Source organism: Sorex fumeus, unplaced genomic scaffold, assembly GCF_029834395.1.
Source record: "Sorex fumeus unplaced genomic scaffold, SorFum_2.1 ptg000265l, whole genome shotgun sequence".
Lineage (NCBI taxonomy): Eukaryota > Metazoa > Chordata > Mammalia > Eulipotyphla > Soricidae > Sorex > Sorex fumeus.
Window position 1 is genome coordinate 16,551,952 of NW_026606322.1, and position 21,550 is coordinate 16,573,501.

The 21,550-nt window shown below is 40.5% G+C and overlaps 1 protein-coding gene across 2 annotated transcripts in view; it reads left to right on the top strand.

The window, feature by feature from the left end:
• CD47 (CD47 molecule) overlaps positions 1-21,550 on the top strand; it is a 90,910-nt gene that overhangs the window by 34,147 nt on the left and 35,213 nt on the right. For both annotated transcript variants that reach the window (XM_056109206.1, XM_056109207.1), the window contains exon 3: positions 5,722-5,811. In XM_056109206.1, the coding sequence (XP_055965181.1) occupies positions 5,722-5,811 (90 nt within the window). The remainder of the gene's footprint in view (positions 1-5,721; positions 5,812-21,550) is intronic.

The window sequence follows — 21,550 nt, forward strand, 5'->3', positions numbered from 1 at the left end:
TCTTGAAGTAGTTTTAATAGTTTTCTTTATACAGGTTCTTACCTCTTTAGTTAAGCTGATTTCGAGGGACTTGATTTTCTGGGGCACAATTGTGAATGGGATTTTATTTTTAATTGTCTTTCTTCTCTTACATTATTTATATCTAAGAAAGCTATGGATTTGGGGGTATTGATTTTGTGTCTGGCCACTTTGCTCTATAAATCTAGTATTTGTAAGGAGCTTTTTTTTTAAAAAAAGAATCTTTAGTTTCTAAGTATCATGTCAACTGCAGATAGTGAATTCTTGACTTCTTCCTTTCCTATTTGGATGCTGTTGATATCTTTTTCTTACCTAATTGCTGTGGCACATACTTCCAGTACTATATTAAATAGGAGTGGTGAGAGTACAATCCCTCCTTCCCCATCTTAAAGGGAAGTCTTTTAATTATTCCTCATTCAGGATAATGTTTGCTGTGGGCCTGTGTTAGATGACTTTGACTGTATTGATTAAAACTCCTTTAGCTCCCATTTTGTTAGAATTTTTATCATGAATGGGTGCTGGATCTTGTTAAATGCTTTTTCTGTATCCATTGATATGATCATGTAGGTTTTACTTTTTCTTTTATTGATATGGTGTATTATGCCGATTGACTTGTGATTGTTAAATCATCCTTGCATCCCCAGAATGAATCCTACTTGGTTGTGGTTTGTGATCTTTTTGATCAGTTGTTGGATCCTATTGCTAGGATTTTGTTGAGAATCTTTTCATCTGTGTTCATTGGGGATATTGACTTATAAAAAGTATCTTTTTTTTGTGATCTCTGTCTGCTTTTGGTTTTAGGATGATATTTGCCTCATAGAAACTGCTTGGGGAAAAAAAAGGAAACTGTTAGGAATGTTTCTGTTTCATCCAGGCAACAACAGAAGATGGATAAAAGATCTCAGAATAGCTCAAGGGTGGGCAAAAGAACTATGAGATGAATTCAAGAGGAATAGTATAAGAGTTGATGGAGTCTCAGAGGGACAGGGAGGCAACTCCAGAGAGGTCGTAACAGTTAAAGAAATCATTGCTGAAAAGTTCCCAGAGCCAAGAAACCCAAAGGGTACCAGCCTAAAGAGACCCTAATAAAAAGACTCTTAAGACATATCCTAATCAGAAGTATGAATACCATATAGAGACACAATACTGCAGGAAGCAAGATCAAAGATGAAAATTTACATAAATTGGAGCGTCCCTTAAATTTACAGCAGACTTATCAGATGAAACCCTTGAGCCAGAAGACAGTGATGGGAAATAGTGAAAACAAAAAAAAAAAACAATTAAATGAATTCTTCCCCAAGAATATTTTACCTGGCTAGACTTTTAATTCAGATTTGAAGGAACGATACACAACTTCATGAATGAACAAGAGTTCAGGAACTTTATAGACTCAAAACTAACTTTAAAAGGACTGAAGGGGTACTGTAAGGCAAGGCAAAACCCACAAGTACAACAGACTTCTACAGAAAGATACCACAAAACTCCATGACAGTTATCTCTCTCAATGTCTGTGCACCAATTAAGTGACACAGAGTGACAAAATGGATGAAAAAAAAAGACAGACTCCAACATTCTGCTGCCTACAAGAAATACATTTGAATAGTCAGAGCAAACACAGACTCAAAGTCAAAAGTTGTAAAACAACTCTTCAAGCAAACAACTCCTTCATTAAGGCCAGGGTGACACAGGTATCTGATGACTTAGATTTCAGGCTGAAAAGGTTAGAAGGAACAGCAAAGGCCGTTTCTTAATAATCAAGGAATACATCAGGAAGAAATTACACTCCTAAACATCTATGCACCCAGTGAGAGACTAGCAAAAATACACTCCAGTTCCATTCATGCAGCAGCAATTGCATAACTTTATCTTTCCTAGGGGCCAAGTAATACACCATGTACTGTATATCCAGTCACCTGTTCTGGGTAGTTGGGTTTTCATATGTTGGCTATTGTGAATAGTGCTGCAGTAAGCATAGGAGTGTAAGTTTCTTTCCCGCATTATGTTTTTGGACCCCTGGAGTATTTTCTGAGGAGTGGAATTGCTGAGTTCTTAGTTTCTTTGAAGAATATTCATACTGTCTTCCTAGAAGGATGAACCAGTTGAGAGTCCCTCTAGCTGTGAAGGAGCGTCCTCCCACCCACGCCAACACTGGTTGTTGCCATTGTTTTTGATAATGCCACAGTGGCAGTCTCTGTGGTGCAAGGTGACACGTCATTGTTGTTTCAGTTTATATTTCCTTTATGTTTAGTAATATAAAGCATTTTTTCATATGCCCTTTGGCCATTTGTATTTCTCCTTTGAATAAGTTTCTTTTAATCCTTTTCCCCATTTTTGATGGACTTGGATGTTTTTTCTTGCAGAGCTCTACCAGTGCTTTATATGTCACTGTCCTCCCGTTGTTCATTGATTTGCTCAAGAGGGCCCAGTAATATCTCCATTGTGACATTCATTACTGTGTTTGGCATATTGAATACATCACAGGTAGCTTGCCAGGCTTTGCCGTGCAGGCAAGAGACCCTTGGTAGCTTTCTGGGCTCTCCGAGAGGGGCAGAGGAATCAAACCTGGGTCAGCCGGGTTGGCCGTGTGCAAGGCAAGTGCCCTGCCCGCTGTGCTATCGCTCCAGCCCCCAGTTTATTTTAATTTTTTATTGAATCAATTTTTTGTTGAATTCACTGTTACAAGGTGGCTCGTAATTGGGTTTCAGTTATATAGTGTTCCAGTACCCATCCCTTCAGTGAGTATACATTTCCATCACCAGTGTCCCCAACCCCCACCCCCCACCCCAGGCACCCCCCCCTCTTTCTCTGTCTCCCCCCTCCCTCCCTCTCCCCTCTTTTTCTCTCTCTCCTCTCTTACCCCCCTTTTTTGGACATTATGATTTGCAAGACAGGTACTGAAAGTTTATATGTAATAACCTTTTATATGTGTGTGTTGTGTGTGTGTGTGTGTGTGTGTGTATAATACAATCCCTTTACCTACTTTCAACACTCAGTTCTTGTCCAGAGTGATCATTTCTAACTATTATTGTCATACTGTTCCATTATCTATCCTATTAACCCTTTATGGGATGAATGGCTGGCTAGTCTGTGTCTGTTTTTGTATTCTGGTGATTATTTCCTTTGAGGTGTGGAAGCTTCTTAATACAGTTCCATATGTTTTTCTTTTCTTCCATTTGCATGGTCAGTGGTATTTCATCCTTAAAGATGTAGCTAGCTTCAGTGTCATATTGAGTTCTACCTATGTTTCCATTGTGTACCATATGAATTCAGGTTTGATATTGCAGCTTTGGCCCAACCCGGGTTTGATACCTCCACCCCTCTCGGAGAGCCCGGAAAGCTACCTAGAGTATCTAGCCTGCATGGCAAAGCCTGGCCACCTCCAGGTGGCGTATGCCAAAAACAGTAACAAGTCTCACAATGGAGACATTACTGGGCCTTCTTGAGCAAATGATGAACAATGGAAGGACATTGCTACAGTGTTATTTTTTTATATGAATTTTAGGAGTGGTTTATCTATTTCTTTGAAAAACATTATAGATGCCCTTATGGGAATTACATTGAATCTACATTGAATCTGCATAATACTTGGGGGGAGGGGTGTGGAGAAGAGTATTGTGATTTTGATGTTAGTTCTTTCAATCCATTATGGGTGTTTTTCCATTTCCTCCTGTCCTTTTATTTCTTTAAGTAGTGTTTTGTAGTTTTCTTTGTATGGGTCTTTCACCTCTTTAGTTAAGCCAATTTCTATGTTCTTGATTTTCTGAGGCACAGTTGTGAATGGGATTGTTTTTTAATTTCTCTCTTCTATTTCATTATTTGTCTACAGGAAAGCCAAGGACTTTTTCATGTTGATTTTGTAGCCTGCCACTTAACTGTAAAATCTATTATTTCTAGGAGTGGGTTTTTTTTTTGTAAACTTTGGGGATTTCTAAATTGTATCATGTCATCTGCAAATAGTGAAAGCTTGATTTATTTCCTAATTCTTGCCTAATTGCTGTGGGCAGGTACTTATAATACTATCTTGAGCAGAAGTGGTGAGAAAGGACAATCTTGTCTTGTGCCTGATCTTAGATGGAAAGCTTTTTGTTTTCCCCCATGGAGTCTAATGTTCACTGTGGGCATTAAACATTATACAGTCAACATTATGGCTTTGACTATGCTGAGGATGGCTCCCTTAGTTCCCATTTTTTAAAAAATTTTTATTAGTGAGACACCATGAGGTACAGTTGTAGACTTACAAATTTTTGTGCTTGGGTTTCAATTATACAATGATCAAATACCCATCCCTCCACCAGTGCCCATTTCCCACCACCACGGATCCCAGTATCCCTCCCAAGTTCTCATTTTTTTAAGCTGCCATATCACCCCCAGATCAGGAGCCCAGTAAAACACCTACAAGACTTCAGCGTGACTGGTCTCGGTCCCATCTCAGTTCGCTATACTCAAAATGTTGGAACTCAGCCAGGAAGCCATACTTTGAAGGCACCATATTTACCCCAGGTCAGGACCTGTGGGTATTGTGGCTGCCACCACCGCAGGCAAGATCCTAACTCAGCCCAGGCTAAGCCTGGCTCTACTCCACCCTCCAGTCTGAGATCTCAAAGCGTTGTCTTAAAGCCTTAAAGCCCTTTTAAATTATTAAGTTTGTTATCAGTCATAACTGTCCTGTTGGATTGGATGCTGTGTTGTACTGGAGTAACAGTTGAAGATACTGGGAAAATCAGGATTGTAAATTAAAGTTGAGTTTAAACAACAGTGACGCCAATCTCAGCTTCTATGCCATACTCCCCTTTTACAAATCACAGGTTAGGTAACATGTAGTAGAAAACATTTCATTTTCATTTCATCATCCTGTTATTCGTCGGTTGCCTCGAGCAGGCCCCAGTAACATCTCCTTCATCCTAGCCCTGAGATTATATTCAAGGCTCTTTAGGAGAATGAGACCCATCATTGTCACTGGTATTTGGCATATTGGGTACGCCACGGGGAGTTTGCCAGACTCTGCCCTGTGGGCAGGCTACATTTGATAGCCTGCAAGTTTGTCCAAAGTAGGAATGAGATAATAAGATGTCATAAAAAGATGTCTTGATAAGATGTCGCGCGGCCGCAAATGTGGCCGCGCGGTTCCAGTAGCTGTATTTTATAGCCTCTGAGTCTTGGCCGTTGATGGGATTACACGGCGCCAGGGGGCCAGGTGGTGGGTGTGACCCCCACCTACTGGAATTTGGAGGATCTGGGTGGAGGATGCTCGACTCCAATCCGAATAGGCTTGGAGATCTCGGCCCCCGAACCCGCATGGCTTTGTCCCTCTGCCAGTACCTTCATGTGTGCGGAGAGTGGTCTCAGCATGGTGGTGGCTGGTCCTGGAGGTCTTCGGCTGCTGGAGCCCTGGTCGGGGCGGGGAGGAAAGCTCAACCCGCTCCCCTCCAAGGGGCTCCGGTGAGGAACAGCCAGGCGCGGGGGCAGAAGACTGCACTGGTCTCGTCCGGTAGCTGGATTTTTTAGCCTCTGAGTAGAAAACATTTAAACAAATTTCTGTTTTGTCATCTGTTACTAATTTTGATGGGGATAGCCTTAATTATTTTTATATTTCGTCTCCACAGTAAAACAATGTCGATCATTCATTGGCAGGACCTAAAAGGACTTTTATAAATATTATAAATATTTTTATAAATATTAATTGTGGTTTTTTTTTTCCTCCAGTGTCATGGTTTTCTCCAAATGAAAATATTGTAATTGTGATTTTCCCGATTTTGGCCATACTTCTATCCTGGGGACAATTTGGTATTGTGAGTAAGTATTTATATTTTTATTTGTATTTTAATAATTAAATGTTTGCTTCCTGGGACTAATATTATTAAAATACATTAAACTGGTAATATATAAAGCGTGATAATGTGATAAATAAGGGCTATAAGGTCTTAAAATACTTCCTGAAATGTATAATCCCTCTTAAAATTTTCTATAATCACTTTTAATACTACAGTGTCTTTAGCCTCATAAGAATAAAGATTTCTACTAGTACCTCAAACTCATGTATTTTAATATTTACAGAGCATTTGAATACATAGTACTCCTTTGGTAAGAAATACAATATTAAAATAGAATTCTATACTTTGGGACAGTAATATTTCTCTGTCTTCCCATTTGAACAATTTCATATGCATGAGTTCATCCCTGGGCTTCCACTAAACCCGAACCAGGTTTTGTCTTCCATATCATCTGTCTCTGCAACCTCGAAGCAGGTAGCCAGGAGAGAGGTGTTTTCTTTGATCATGTTTTTCCGTATTAACCACATGACTGAACTTCTCAGAGAAGATCTTTTTTTCCCTTTTAATTTTTTTTAATGAATCATCGTGAGATACAGTTACAGATTTACAAACTTTCATGATTACATTTCAGTCATAAAATGATCGAGTACCCATCTAAGCATGTAGCCAGGAGAGAGTTGTTTTCTTTGATCATGTTTTTCTGTAATAACCACATAACTGAACTTCTCAGAGTAGATCTTTTTTTTCTTCTTTCTTTTTTAAAATTCTTTTTAAATGAATCATCATGAGATACAGTTACAGATTTACAAACTTTTGCGATTACTTTTCAGTCATACAATGATTGAGTACCATCAGTGCCCATTTTCCACCACCAGTGTTCCCAGTATCCCTGCCATCATGCCCCCCCATCTCCCACTCCCCCCACCCCCCATCCCCTCTTTGGCAGGCACATTCTCTCTCTCCTTTGGGGTATTATGGTTCACACTACGGGTACTAAGTGGCCACAATCATGTTCAGTCCATAGTCTACTTTCAGCACACATCTCCCATCCTGAGCGAGCCCTTCAAGCATCATTTACTTGGTGGTCCCTTTTCTAAATTCTCAGAGCAGATCTTAAGACTGTTATCAGACTGAATGTCAACCCTGGGTATCAGTTGAATGGTCACTACTAGATAAGTGTTAATATGCGTACTATAACCAACTTGGTGTCAGAACTTGTTTAAATTAGTGAATTTCTGAGTTTGTTCATCTCTTTATAGCTCACTGAAATAGGCAGTTGATGATGGCCCCTGAACATTTTCTTTTAAGGAAAATGATAAATAAGGCAGATTTCAATTAGTTTGATTCTGCAACCTTCAGAAATGTGAACACTAGCCAAATTTCGTAGTAAAATGGCCTACTGTGTGTTTTACTTAGGAGCTTAACACCTATATTCTTATGTATAAAACTGGAAGGACCATGCCTACATCTAAGCTCTACTCACTTAGGACCTGCTTTGTGATTTTAATGCAGTTTTAAGCTTTTATTCTGAAAGGTTAAAAAAGAGTGGAGAAGGCTAACAATGGTTATTGTGAAGACATTTCATAATTTTTTCAGAACAGTACCTAGAATTTCTGGGGGAAGTTTTCATAGAATTTTGTTTACCCTTGTTTATTAGGAAAGTAACAGATGTATAGCATCAGGACCTTCCAGTCTTCACTAATGTCAGGGAAAGCTGTTAACTGCATTTGAGCCTTAAAGTCTATATGAAATTATATGACTAGGAAGTTGCCTTTTATTTTTTTTAAGTTCATAAAATTATTTGAGTAGCATGATTTTTTGCATTTGATTGAAGTGTGCAAATCATGCTATTACCACCAACCTCTTTCTCTACTGGAGTAAAGCAGAATTGAGTTTGTTCAACCCCAGACATTTTAAAGAAAAATAAAATAAGCTTTATATGTTTTCTGCCTTAAAAAGATAGTAGTTTATACAATGTATAAATTTATGAATAATTTTTTAAAAATGAAATAAAATTGATGTGTTCTGGTGAATTTTAGGCTTTAACTTTTTTATTTGGTCCATTTTGTTTTCTTTCTTAAAATTGAAGCGATAGCACAGCAGTAGGGCGTTTGCCTTGCACACAGCCAACATGGCTGACCCGAGTTCGATTCCTCCGCCCCTCTCGGAGAGCCCGGCAAGCTACTGAGAGTATCTCGCCCGCACGGCAGAGCCTGGCAAGCTCCCTGTGACGTATTCGATATGCCAAACACAGTAACAAGTGTCACAATGGAGATGTTACTGGGCCTGCTCGAGCGAATCAATGAACAACGGGAGGACCGTTCTGGTGAATTTTAGGATTTTAGGCTTTAACTTTTCTCTTTTATTTGGCCCATTTTGTTTTCTTTCTTAAAAATGAAAACCGTAATAGACCCATATAGCTTACTTGCTTTTGCTTCCTGATTTAACAATCATATTTTCAGATATCTTTTTATAGCTGTCTATGCTTTATTTGTGTAAGTGCAATATAATTCATTTAACTCAATTCTTGTTGTATATAAAGGTTATTTCTATTATTTTAATACCGTGAAAGTCACTTCTAAAGATATGAAAGACTGGAAATTGCAGAGATATTTTAAGGCTCTTGATACATAGTGCCATAATGCTTTCCAGAAACATTGTATCAGTTACTGCAGATGAGAACCTCTTTTACTTCCAATGCTGGCACCACTTTAATTCTAAAATCTTTGTTAATTAATGGGTCAAAAACATAATCTTCGGGGGTACCGCCAGCAGGTCAGTCTGTACCTGTGAGGCGAGTGTGGCAGCAGCCTTATGGTGCCTTCAGACTTCCAGATACCCCAAAATTGCTGCTGTGCCTTTTGCCAGACCCCAAAAACTTGGGGCGAAGTTTAAAAAAAAAGCAAGGTGGAGTTCAAGAAAGTAAACAGCCAGAAGTTAGGTATGTGGGACACACACCCACAAACCACCTCCAGCTCAGCTATGTAACTGGAGACAAGGCCTCTCTGGTTCCTGATCGAACTGCTTAATGGCCATAATCCCAGAGACTCAGATACAAATCTTGGAACCCAGTGGCTTTTGGCAGAAATGCATCCGGACCCTGCAGTAGGTTACTGTTGCCAGACCATCCCAGGAGTGAAAGAGTACTGTACCTCCGCTTGCTCCTCCTTGGTGGCTCACTGGCCACCATCCTCCAGAGGCCATTGGACAGACAGGTTTGGGCCCGCAGTGATGAGACACGCGGGGCCTCACAGGATAGGGGTGGAGTTGGCCCTTTTCTCCCTGCCCCAACGAGACCCCAACGTCGCCGCCCACGAGTGGCCTGTCTGGCTCCTGATCAAGCTGCTTAATGGCCATGATCCCAGACACTCCGGAACAAATCTCAGAACCCAGCAGATTTGGGCAGAAATCCCTCCAGATTTAATTGTTAAAATTTTGGAATTCCAAAATTGCATGGCGACTACTGTGGCCATGCGACATCCTATGTTATTCATAACCAGCAATAGAAAACAAATTGTCTATGGTTGCCTTTTTGGCAGATCTGAGTACTGGGGTAAAATCCCAAATAATAATGGTGGGTCTGGTGTTGAAATGGGTCTGGTGTTGAATGTAATCAAAGTAAAGAAAGAATAATGTGGAAATCATCTGCCCCACTGGTAGGGAGAGGGTGTGGGATGGGGGCATAGTGGGGTTACTGAGGTTTTTGGTGGTGGAAAATGAGCACTGGTATTTCATTGTATGACTGAGACTTAAAACTGAAAGCTTTGTAACTGCTCTCACAGTGTTTCAATAAATAAAATTATACAAAAGGGGAAAAAAAGCAAGGTGGAGTTCATGCCCAATTCAGTCAGCCTAATCAGTGGCTGAATAAATAGCAGTACTCCTACATTAAAAAAATAATCTTTTAGTTTCCCCTTTTGTGTTAGTGAGGCATTGAATGTTATCTTTTTCCCATTGATTTTCTATTGTTCAACTTTATATTTGTAGCATCACAATTTTTTTATTGAATCACGTGAGATACAGTTACAAACTTCCGTGATTAAGTTTCAGTCACGCAATGACTGAGCACCCATTCCCTCCACCAGTGCATATTTTTCACCACCAATATTCATAGTATCCCTCCCATCACCCCCACCCCATCCCACCTCCTGCCCTCTGTGGCAGGTACATTCCTTCTTTCTCTCTAATTTTGGGCATTATGGTTTGCATAACAGATGCTAAGAGGCCATCATGTTTGGTCCTTAGTCTACTTTCAGCATGAGCGATCCCTCCAATCATCATTGACTTAGTGGTACCTTCTTCATCCCAACTGCCTTTTCCCCGGCACATGAGGCCGATTTCCAAACCATGGAGCCATCCTCCTGGCCCTCATCTCTACTGTCCTTAGGTGTTAGTCCCATATTATGTTACTTTGTATTCTACAAATGATTGCAGTCATTCTGTGTCTGTCCCTCTCTTTCTAATTTTATTTAGCATGGTATTCTCTGTTGTCCATCCACTTTTATGCAGATTTTATGATTTCATCTTTTCTAACAGCTGCATAGTATTCCATTGTGGAGACGTACCAAAGTTTCTTTAACCAGTCATCTGTTCTCTGGCCCTCAGGTTTTGCCTCAATTCTGGCTATTGTGAAAATTACTGCAATCAATATGCAGATATCATTTCTATTCTTTTTTTTTGCATCTCCAGAATATATTCCCAGAAAAGGTATTGTTAGGTCATATGGTTGGTAGGTCTCACAATGAAGACATTACTGGTACCCATCCGAGCAAATCGATGAACAATGGGATGACAGTGACAGTTACAGGTCATATGGGATCTCAATTTCTAGTTTTTGGAGAAATATCCATATTGTTTTCAAAAAAAGGCTAGACCAGTCCACATTGCCACCAACAGTGAATGAGAGTCCCTTTCTCCCTGCATCTGCACCAGCCCTGATTGTTCTTGTTCTTTTTTTTTTTCTTTTTTTGTAGGAGTACTGCTATTTATTCAGCCACTGATTAGCTGATTGAATTGTGCATGAACTCCACCTTACTTTTTTTTCTTTTTCCATTTTTTATAATTTTATTTATTGAATCACCGTGAGAGCAGTTACAAAGCTTTTGGGTCTAAGTCTCAGTCATACAATGAAACACCCGTACCTTCACCAGTGCCCTTTCTCCACCACCAAAAATCCCAGTATACCCCCATCCCACACCCTCCCCCTGCCTGTGGGGCAGATGATTTCTACATTACTTTCTCTCTACTTTGATCACATTCACTATTTCGACATCAGACCGACCATTATTTAAGATTTTACCCCAACACTCAGATCTGCTGAAAAGGCAAGAATAGACAATTTGTGTTCTAGTGCTGGTTATGAATAACATATGATGTCGTGTGGCTGCAGTAGGGCCATGTGGTTTTGCAATTCTGAAATTTTAACACTTAAATCTGGAGGGATTTCTGCCAAAAGCCACTGGGTTTAGAGATCTGCTCCTGAGTCTCTGGGATCATGGCCATTCAGCAGCTTGATGAGGAGCCAAAGAGGCCGTTCGTGGGCGATAACTTGGGGTCTCATTGGGGTGGGGAAGACAGGCCCGGCTCCACCTCCCCCCCCATCCCGTGAGACCCAACAAGTTTTGTCAACTGCGGGCCCAAGCCTGACTGTCCAATGGCCTCTGGAGGATGACAGCCACCAAGTCACCAAGAGGGAGCAGGCGGAGGGACAGCACCCATTCCCCCCTGGGGTGGCCCAGTGACAGTAACCTACTGCGGGGTCCGGACACATTTCTGACAAAAGCTGCTGGTTTTCGAGATCTGTTTCTGAGTCTCTGGGATCAGGGCCGTTGAGCAGCTTGATGAGGAGCCAGAGAGGCCGTTTGTGGGCGATGACTTGGGGTCTCGTTAGGGTGGGGAGGACAGGCCCGGCTCCACCTCCCCCCCATCCCGTGAGACCCAACAAGTTTCGTCACTGCGGGCCCAAGCCTGACTGTCCAATGGCCTCTGGAGGATGACAGCCACCAAGTCGCCAAGAGGGAGCAGGCGAAGGGACAACACCCTTTCCTCCCTGGGGTGGCCCGGCAACAGTAACATACTGTGGAGTCCGGATGCATTTCTGCCAAACACCACTGGGTTTTGAGATTTGTTTCTAAGTCTCTGGGATCAAGGCCATTGAGCAGCTTGATGAGGAGCCAGAGAGGCCGTTTGTGGGCGATGACTTGGGGTCTCATTGGGGTGGGGAGAACAAGCCCGGCTCCACCCTCATCCCGTGAGGCCCTGTGTGTCTCGTCACTGGGGGCCCAAATGTGACTATCCAGTGGCCTCAGACAGATGGCGGCCACTGGGCTGCCAGGGGGAACAGGCCAAGGCACGAAACCTATTCCCACCTGGGTTGGCCCAGCACCGGTAGCCTACTGCAGAGACCAGACGCATTTCTACCTAAAGCCACTGGGTTCTGAGATTCGTTTCTGAATCTCTGGGATCATGTCCATTAAGCAGTTCAATCAGGAACCAGAGAGGCCTTGCCTCCAATTATATAGCTGAGCCGGAGGTGGTTTGTGGGTGTGTTTCCCACATACCTAACTTTTGGCCGTTTACTTTCTTGGTAAACTTTGCCCCAAGTTTTTGGTGTCTGGCCAAAGGCACAGCAGCAATTTTGGGGTATCTGGAAGTCTGAAGGCACCATCAGGCTGCTGATGCACTCGCCTCACAGGTACAGATTGACCTGCTGGCGGCACCATACCCCCTGTTCTTGTTCTTTTTAATGTGTGCCAGTTTCTGTGGTGTAAGATGATATGTAATTGTTGTTTTGATTTGCATCTTCCTGATGATTAGTGATGTAGAGCATTTTTTTCATGTGTCTTTTGGCCATTTGAATTTCTTTTTTGAGAAAGTTTCTGTTCATTTCTTTTCCCCATTTTTTAATGGTGTTGGAGGTTTTTTTTCCTCGTAAAGTTCTACCAGTGTCTTGTATATCCTGGATATTAAACCCCTATCTGATGGACATTGCGTAAATGATTTTTCCCATTATGTGGGCTCTTTCTGTATTTTGGTCACTTTTTCTTTCGAGGTGCTGAAACTTCTCAGTTTAATTAGAGGTCTGAGTTCATTTTTTGCATGTAGCTTCCCAGTTTTCCCAGCACCACTTGTTGAAGAGGCTTTCCTTGCTCCACTTCACATTTCTTGCTCCTTCATCAAAGATTAAGTGATCATATACTTGAGTGTTTGTCAGAATATTCAACTCTGTTGAATGTTATTTTTAATACTTCTTTTTATTGGTCCTATTCTAAAAATCATGCTTCTGAACATAAAGAAACAATTTGGTGCCAATTTCTTACTTTAGGTTCATCTTAGAACAAATAGAGGGTGTGTGTGTGTGTGTGTGTGTGTGTAGGTTGTCCTTATATATTTGATTCAGTCAAGGTTCACATTTACAGATATTTATTTATAATCTAGAGACATAAACAAAGCTCCCGGAAGCTCAACATAGGCAGCCACGCGGCCTCTTAAAATCTTAAAATCTTCTCGGAGAACCTGGCAAGCTACTGAGAGTATCCCACCCACATGGCAGAGCCTGGCAAGCTTCCGTGGCATATTCGATATGCCAAAAACAGTAACAGTGATGTGTCTCATAACCCTGACCCTGAAAGAGCCTCCAATGCAGTACCGTTGGGAATGGCAAGTAAGGAAAAGCTGCTGAAATCTCAGAGCCAGGACGAATGCAGACATTACAGGTGCCTGCTCAAGCAAATCGATGAATAATGGGATGACAGTGATAACGGTGACAGTCATTTTAATTAAATATTTGTGTAACTCTTGCTCTATATGATGGGCGTTGTACAAAGTACTCTAAATCTGAAGTTTATTTTGAGAATTGTGCTTCCATGAAAACTTTAAACACTTTTTAAGGTAAAACCATATCTGGATACCCACACTGAGTAGATTAATCTTAGTGATAGAGCAGAATGTTGAACTAATTTGTTTATTCAACAAATACCTATTCACTGGGTTCCTGTTGCTTTCTAAACATTGAACATTGGCCCATATAGAAGCTGTAGATATGCAAATGAAACATATATTGCCCCATGGCTTTTTGACACTCCAATTTCCATTAAGACATATAAGAGGGCATGTTGTATGCCTCCTGCCTTGTCTTTGGCATAGACAAGCATCTGAACCTACTTTGCTTTGGTACCCTTTGTATGAAGTCTGCTTATGGTGGGATAGGGTGTGGGACAGGTGTTCCATAAAGCAGGAAAACTGTCTCTGTTTTTCACTTATTTAATTATCTGTCTTTTAGAATGTGGCTTCCTCTGGTCCCCAAAGTATAAATAACAACTCAGACTGATGACTTTTATTTTCTAGATTTCTAGTTCACATAAACTTTTCTTAATAGTATTTGTAGTCTGTATTTGATCACAGTGAGTGGTGTGGGATTCTAGCTGTGCATGAATCAGTCGTTTTGGTGGTCTTTGTTAAAACCTGACCTTCCCCTCAGCTGAAATTCAGTAAAAACAGAAAAGTTTTTCCTCCTTTTAAGGAACATTTCTTTATTCCATAGCTGTAAGTTGAACTGAATCTCATGATACCTGCCATTCATCCCTCAGCCCAAGGAGGCTTCTGAGTTCTCAGGATTTGGTGAGCCCTTGTCCACATGTTAAAGACACATGTCCCTTAGAAGAGACCTTTATCTTTAATATAACAACGTTTTTTGTGGGGGGGGGGGCATTCAACAGTACTCAGGGTTAACCACTGGTTCTACGCTTGGGGATCACTTCTGGCAGTGTTCAGGGGAGCAAATGGGATGCTGGTGCTGGGGGTCAAACCCAGGTTGGCTGCATGCAAGGTGGGCCTTCTGTACTCTCACTCTGGCCCATACTGTACCAAAGCTTAAGCAAGAGTGTTGTGCTTAGTAGCAACTAAGAGATTACTCAAATCACTTAACCATAACCAATGAACAAATCTCTAAGCACTTTGTTTTGCTATGTAAACTATACTGACTCATGGTTTCCTCTCTGCTGTTAAATTACTGACTGATTTTCAATGGAGAGTTCTCAGCAAACTTTTAATTGAACTGTCATTATAACCCATTTTGGTCATCTACCTACCCCTAGGACATAAAAACACCCCCAAAAATACATGTGCACACCAGTATTCATTGCTACACTCAGTACAATAGCTAAGATGTAGAATTGACCTTGGAGTCCACTGACAGATGAGAGGATTATGAAGATGTGATGTATATACACAATGGAATACTATTCAGCTCCAAGAAATGATGAAATCATGCAGTTTGCTGCAACTTGACTGGAACTTCAAACTGCAACAGATTGGTTGTTGAGTGAAGTAAGCTAGAAGAAGGGCAAACAGAACCATCTCTCTTATCAGTGGTATATAGAATACTGGGTGAGGAGTTGTAGTAAAAGAGGGATGCCTAGATCACTCTTGATCCCAGTATATGGAGCTATGAGAAAGACAGAGAAGGAAAGAAATCAAGTGAGGAAGGAGAGAATGAGAAGTAATGGGTAAATAGGCATCAGGACTTAAGTTGTATCAGTGGTATGTGTGAGTAGTATAGCCATATATCCAAAACATAGATTAAACAAGGGCTGGAGTGATAGCACAGCGGGTAGGGCGTCTGCCTTGCACGCAACCAACATGTCCAACCCCAGTTCGATTCCCCCGCCCCTCTCGGAGAGCCCGGCAAGCTACCGAGAGTATCTCGCCCACACGGCAGATCTTGGCAAGCTACCCGTGATGTATTCGATATGCCAAACACAGTAACAACAAGGTCTCCAATGGAGACGTTACTGGGCCCGCTCGAGCAAATCGATGAACAATGGGAGGACAGTGACAGTGACAGATTAAACAAAACTGAAAATATGAGACCTAAGCATTAACCAAAACTTTGTAATGTGCCTGTCACGTTGACAGGCTGGTGTAGAGTGAGGGTTGGGCTAGGGAGGGAATCTGGTAACACTGGTGGAGGGAAGCTGACAGCAATGGTAGGCCTGCTGAATAATTATATGCCTAGAACTCAACTCTCAGTAACTTTGTAAGTCATAGTTCTTCAATAAAAATAAATGACTGGTTTTCAGGGTTTTTCCAATGCAAGAGGTACTTTTCATTATTTAGATCAGTGATACCTCATTTCAAGTGCTACCCATTAGGACCTATAGTTCCTGAAGGATTAAGGTTTAACTTCCTATCAAGAGCTGGCTAACAGGGTCTGGAGCTATATTATAGCAGGTAGGGCGTTTGCCTTGCATGCAGCCAACCGGGTTTCGACCCCCAGCATCCTTTATGGCCCCCCGAGCACCACCAGGAGTAATTCCTGAGTGCAGAGCCAGTAGTAACCCCTGAACACTGCTGGGTGTGACACAAAAAGAGCTGGCTTACATTCTGAACTTCTGTTCTTACTGTCCTTCCATCGGACTTTTGTCTGCAAAGTTTTCACTTTATGCAGAACAAAGTGACCATAAACTTCATCCTATAAGTCTGCAATTTCATAGTAAATATAGAAAATTACTCTTTCTCTATGACCTGCATAATGGTTGTCAAAACATTAGATTTCTCTTACTGGCAGTAATAGCTATATTAGGAAATGGAAATATAGTAAAATATATTTAATGCACTATAATGAAAACATTGAAAACACTTCAGATTAAGGTGTTTAGCAATAGTAGCTTGAATATTATTTGCCTTATTTTCATATGCATTTGGTTGAATACAGAACACGCAACTTTCCTATGGATAGTTATGTAGTAATTTGTGGACTTAAGAGATAGGAGTGGATTTTGCACCTTAGGCAATTATTCAGGTCATAGTTCAATTAAAAATTGAACTATGTTTTGGAGGGTCTAGCGTAATTAATGAAATTATGATAACTGAAATTTATATGTATCTGGATCAAGAAATTTCAAGTTTGTACATTTTCTGCATCTTTCATTCTCTTTTTTGGAAGGGGCGAGATTTGGATTATATCCAGTGATGTTTGGGGGTTACTTCTGGCTCTGCACTCAGAAATTACTCCTGACCATGGTTGGGTGCCATATAGGATGCCAGGGATTGAACTGAAGTTGGCAACATATAAGGCTAGTGTCCTGTCCACTGACTCTGTCTCTCGGTCTTCATCTCTATCTCTTTCTGTGTCTCTGTCTGTCTCTATTGTTTTTTTTTGTTTGTTTGGGGGGTCCTCAGTTGGCAGTGCTCAGGGTTTACTCCTGGCTCTGTACTTAGGGATCTCACATGGCAGTGCTCAGGTGACTATAGGTCATGCAAGGGATTGAACCCAAGTGCCCAGTGCATGCTTTACCCTCTGTACTGTCTCTCTGGTACCATCTTTCATTTTCTTTTCTTTATAGTCTCTGCTCAAGATTATTCCACAACTATTTTTTGGTAGCTACCCAGGGCATTTGATTAGATCAGGACTTCTTAATCTTTTTCTACACCCCTGAACACAGAGTGGGGAGTCATCCCCAAGCACTGCTAGATGTGGCCCAAACCACCATCACCCCTAAAATTATTTCTATTTTTGACCTTTTTTCTACTGATGACCCAATAATTTTTGCATGATCCTGGGTATTTAGGTAAAAAAAAGGTATAAAAAGAAATCATTTGCTGATAATAAATTTATTTGAAAACAGATTTTAAATAATGTAATTACTCCATACGGGATTGTAACTAACAGCAGTACATTTTAAGCTGGGTATTAGATGTATCTGTACATAGTATTGTTGGGTAATTCAAGGGGAAAAAGTCTCCATCACAACAGCCTTGAAATCCTAAGTTCTTTCATGAGTCTAGTCATGAGGACAGACTTACTTTTACAGTGATTGTGCCAGGAGAGACTGTTTCGGGGATAGGGGGCGGGGATTTCTCTATCAAGTAGAAAAAATATTCTGTAAAAGTGAGCACATATACACATATACTAACTTTCACCAGGAAATTTCTATCTAAGAAATAAAATATCATCACAATAACTATTACAGAGAATCATCCTGTTTGATAACCTCTGTTTTTGTGAATTCTGTTTTGTAACCTTGAACTTCTAGTACTTTCCCTTGGTCTTTTCATCTTTTATCATTTAATATATTCATATACTGATTTCAGGAGTAACTGAACAAAAACTATTACTCAGAAGTATATATTTTATTGTAGAATTATATTTACCTTTTCTTTAACCCATTCCAAATTTCAGCATTCTAACTTCCTGTGTGTATTCTGAGGTTAAGACTACTAGACCACGGAACCAAGGAAAGGAAGTTTTTACTTTAATCTTTTATATTCAGAGTCCTTGCTGAACAAAGCCTATGTTCTTTTATTTCTGGGTACTAAAGACTGGTATTGTGATTTCTAGCTAGTATTCATTTTGACAAAGTTTTTCATCAGAGCAAGTCAGATAGAACATAGAGATTTAATCACATTATTTTACTTGGCTTCTAGCAAGTATTCAGTTAATAATTGGCATTAATATTCATTTTTCTCCAGCATACATTTCAGAAAGTCATTTTTATTGTTTTTTAATGGGCACACTAAATATTTTTAAATAGTAATTTAAATTTAAGTAATTAAAAATTTGAAATTATAATTTCATCTTTAAAGTTAGCAGATGTGCTTTATTCTTTTGTCAAAGACAATGCTGAACTGCATCTCAACAGATACTAAAATAATCCTATAATTAGTTTCCTAAAGTTTCAGAAAATGGCACCGTAATGATCAAATGAAATATGTTCTCACTTTGATTTATTCTTGATGCATTCTCCCTCATGGATTAGCCCTTCTCTCTCACCACTCACTGGCAGGTTACTTAGTAAAGGTCCATTTAAATATTTTGTCTTTGGGCACTGCACTACACTGCACTGTCCTCCCATTGTTCATCAAGGCTCAGTAACATCTCCATTGTGAGCCTTGTTGTTACTGTGTTTGGCATATTGGATATGTCATGGGTAGCTTGCCAGGCTTTGCCGTGCGGGCGAGATACTCTCAGTAGCTTGCCGGACTCTCCGAGAGGGGCAGAAGAATCGAACCTGGGTCGACCGGACTGGCCGTGCATAAGGCAGATGCCCCACCACTGTGCTATCGCTCTAGCCCATCTTTGGGCAAGCAATGGATTCTTAGTTACTTGATTTTTGTTGAATAAATTGTAGTCTGTATTGACTTGTATTAGTTTATCAGCCCCTCTCTTTGGGTTATCATGAAAACTAATCTGATATATTTTATTTCCAAGGTGAACCTTGAAGTTTCCAGTTTCACTAGATTTCATCAGCCATTTCAACCTGAATTCTTTCTTTTATATGCTTTTTATCAGTCACAAGAGACAAGAAACCCTTACTGGAGTATCTATTCCAGTAGTAGATGTTTTTTCTGGTGGCTATGGAGATCCATTACTTCTTCATCTCATGAATGTGAGAAGTTAAATACATAAGTGAGTCTCTCAAGGCTAGAGGGGTCCCATCTTTTACTTAACTGGGAGGGAGTAATACATCCTGTTATTCCAGGCTCCGCCCAAAAGTGTACATACTTACACATTCGAATATGAGAGCATTGAAAAAGGAGCATTTGTCTTTATTCACTGACAGTTCTTCAAAGAGAGTTTCATATAATGGTTGGCCGATATAATGGATAATTAGTTATTGCTGGATAAAATCTACTTGTACTTTGATATGGTTGCTATAATTTGAACTGATAAAAAGGTCTACCAATGTTTTGATCTTATTTAATATTGCAACAAATTGCCAAACTGTCTTCCAAAGTACTATTTTGTATCGTCAAACTTAGAAACAACTCCACAAGCAAGCCCCTGCCCCCAGTATGCAGGTTCCAGGACTAAATCCCCATGCCACATGGCAGTAGAGGACTCCAACTGCCCCTCCCCATCCCATCCACCCAGTAGACTGGCTGTCACGCCCACAATTTGCCTCTGGGTGCCATCTTAGTGCATCAACAGCCCTGGCCCAGAAACTCCCAATTGAATCCCAAAATGGATTAGTGCCATACAGAGATATCTCTAGAACCCAACCACTTACAATTTAGACATTTACATTTACAATTGAAGCTGTGCGAGCTCTCATGATATTCAAAATGAGCAATGGAAAATATATTATCTAGTATCTGCCCCTGGCAGGTGGGCTTGCACAGTGATGGGAAATTTCGAGCAAAACACAATGCCCAAAATTATAGAGTATTGGGGAAATTATCTGCCATAAATGCAGGGTGAGGACTGGGATGTGCGTGATGGAAAATGTGCACTGGTGGAGGGATGGGTATTCCATCATTGTATGTCTGAATCGCAAACATGAAAACTTTTTAACTATCTCACCATGATGCATTTATAGCACTGTATCACTGTCCTCCCGTTGTTCATCGATTTGCTCGAGCAGGCTCCAGGAATGTCTTCATTGTGACACTTGTTGTTACTGTTTTTGACATATCGAATACGTCACAAGTAGCTTGCCAGGCTTTGTCATGTGGGCGTGATACTCTCTTGCCAAGCTCTTCCCTGCGGGCGAGATACACTCGGTAGCTTGCTGGGCTCTCCAAGAGGGGCAGAGGAATCGAACCCGGGTTGGCCCGGGTTGGCCGCGTGCAAGGCAAACGCCCTATCCGCTGTGCTATTGCTCCAGCCCATGGTGATACAATTAAAATGAATAAATAAAACGAAACCAAAAAACTTAGAAGCAACCAAAATGGGATTTTAGTAATTGGATGAATAAACTGCAATACACATCAACAATGAAATACCATACAGTGCTTAAAAAATACATAAAAAAACATGAAAGAACTTTTAGTACCTATTACTAAATGAGAGAATGTGATCCGAAGAGTTTATTTAACTATAAATATATATATTTCGACTATATTGTTTCAGCTGTAAGAAATTCTGGAAAGGGCAAAACTATGGAGAAAATGAAAGGCTGAGTGGTTGCTAAGTGTGGAGTGGGAGAAGAGATGTATAGTGATGGATATAATGATATTTGTTTCTATAATGATATTTGTTTTTATAATGATGGATATTTGTTTCTATGTCTTTGTTCAAACCCACTTGTACAATCCTAAAATTAAACCTTAAGATAAAATGTGAGCCTAGCCTTGCATGATTGTGGTCGTCAGTCATGCATGTGGTCTTCAGCTCTTCCTTTGTGGAAAATAATGTTCACAATTGGGATGATATAAGCTACTTGTGAGGCCAGGGGGGTCTATAGGGGTTTTCTTTGCCCTCCCCTTCAATTTAGTTGCAAGCCCAAAATTATAATTAAAAATGTGTATAAAATATAAGTACTGTTACCTTTCATTTTGTGTATTGATTTCAGTACTTATTGCTGAGGGAACTCTTTTAAAGAATCAGTATTTTTAGTTATGTAGATTATTTGACAAGCATACAGAAAATTATGCCAGGAAATAGGACAAATCTAGTGTTAAGACACATTATCTTTATCTCAGTGGAAAGTGTTTGGGAAATTTTGGTAGGTTTAATAAGACCAAATACTTTTATTGACGTACAAGAGAAGATGACCTGTTAAAGATGTTTGAGATTATTGGTTTTGTGGCTTATTCATCCAGTTCGCAACCATATAGCTGCATTAAAAAAAATGACAGGGCTGGAGATTAGTACAGTGGTTTTAGTTTTTGTCTTGCATGTGGCTGACCCTGACTGGATCCCTAGCACTGCATATGGTCCTCTGAGCCTCCCACCAGGTGTGAGCCCTGACCACTACAAGGTTTGACCCCCCCAAAAAAAATAAAAACAAATTGACACTGGGGTTACCACCAAAAAGCTA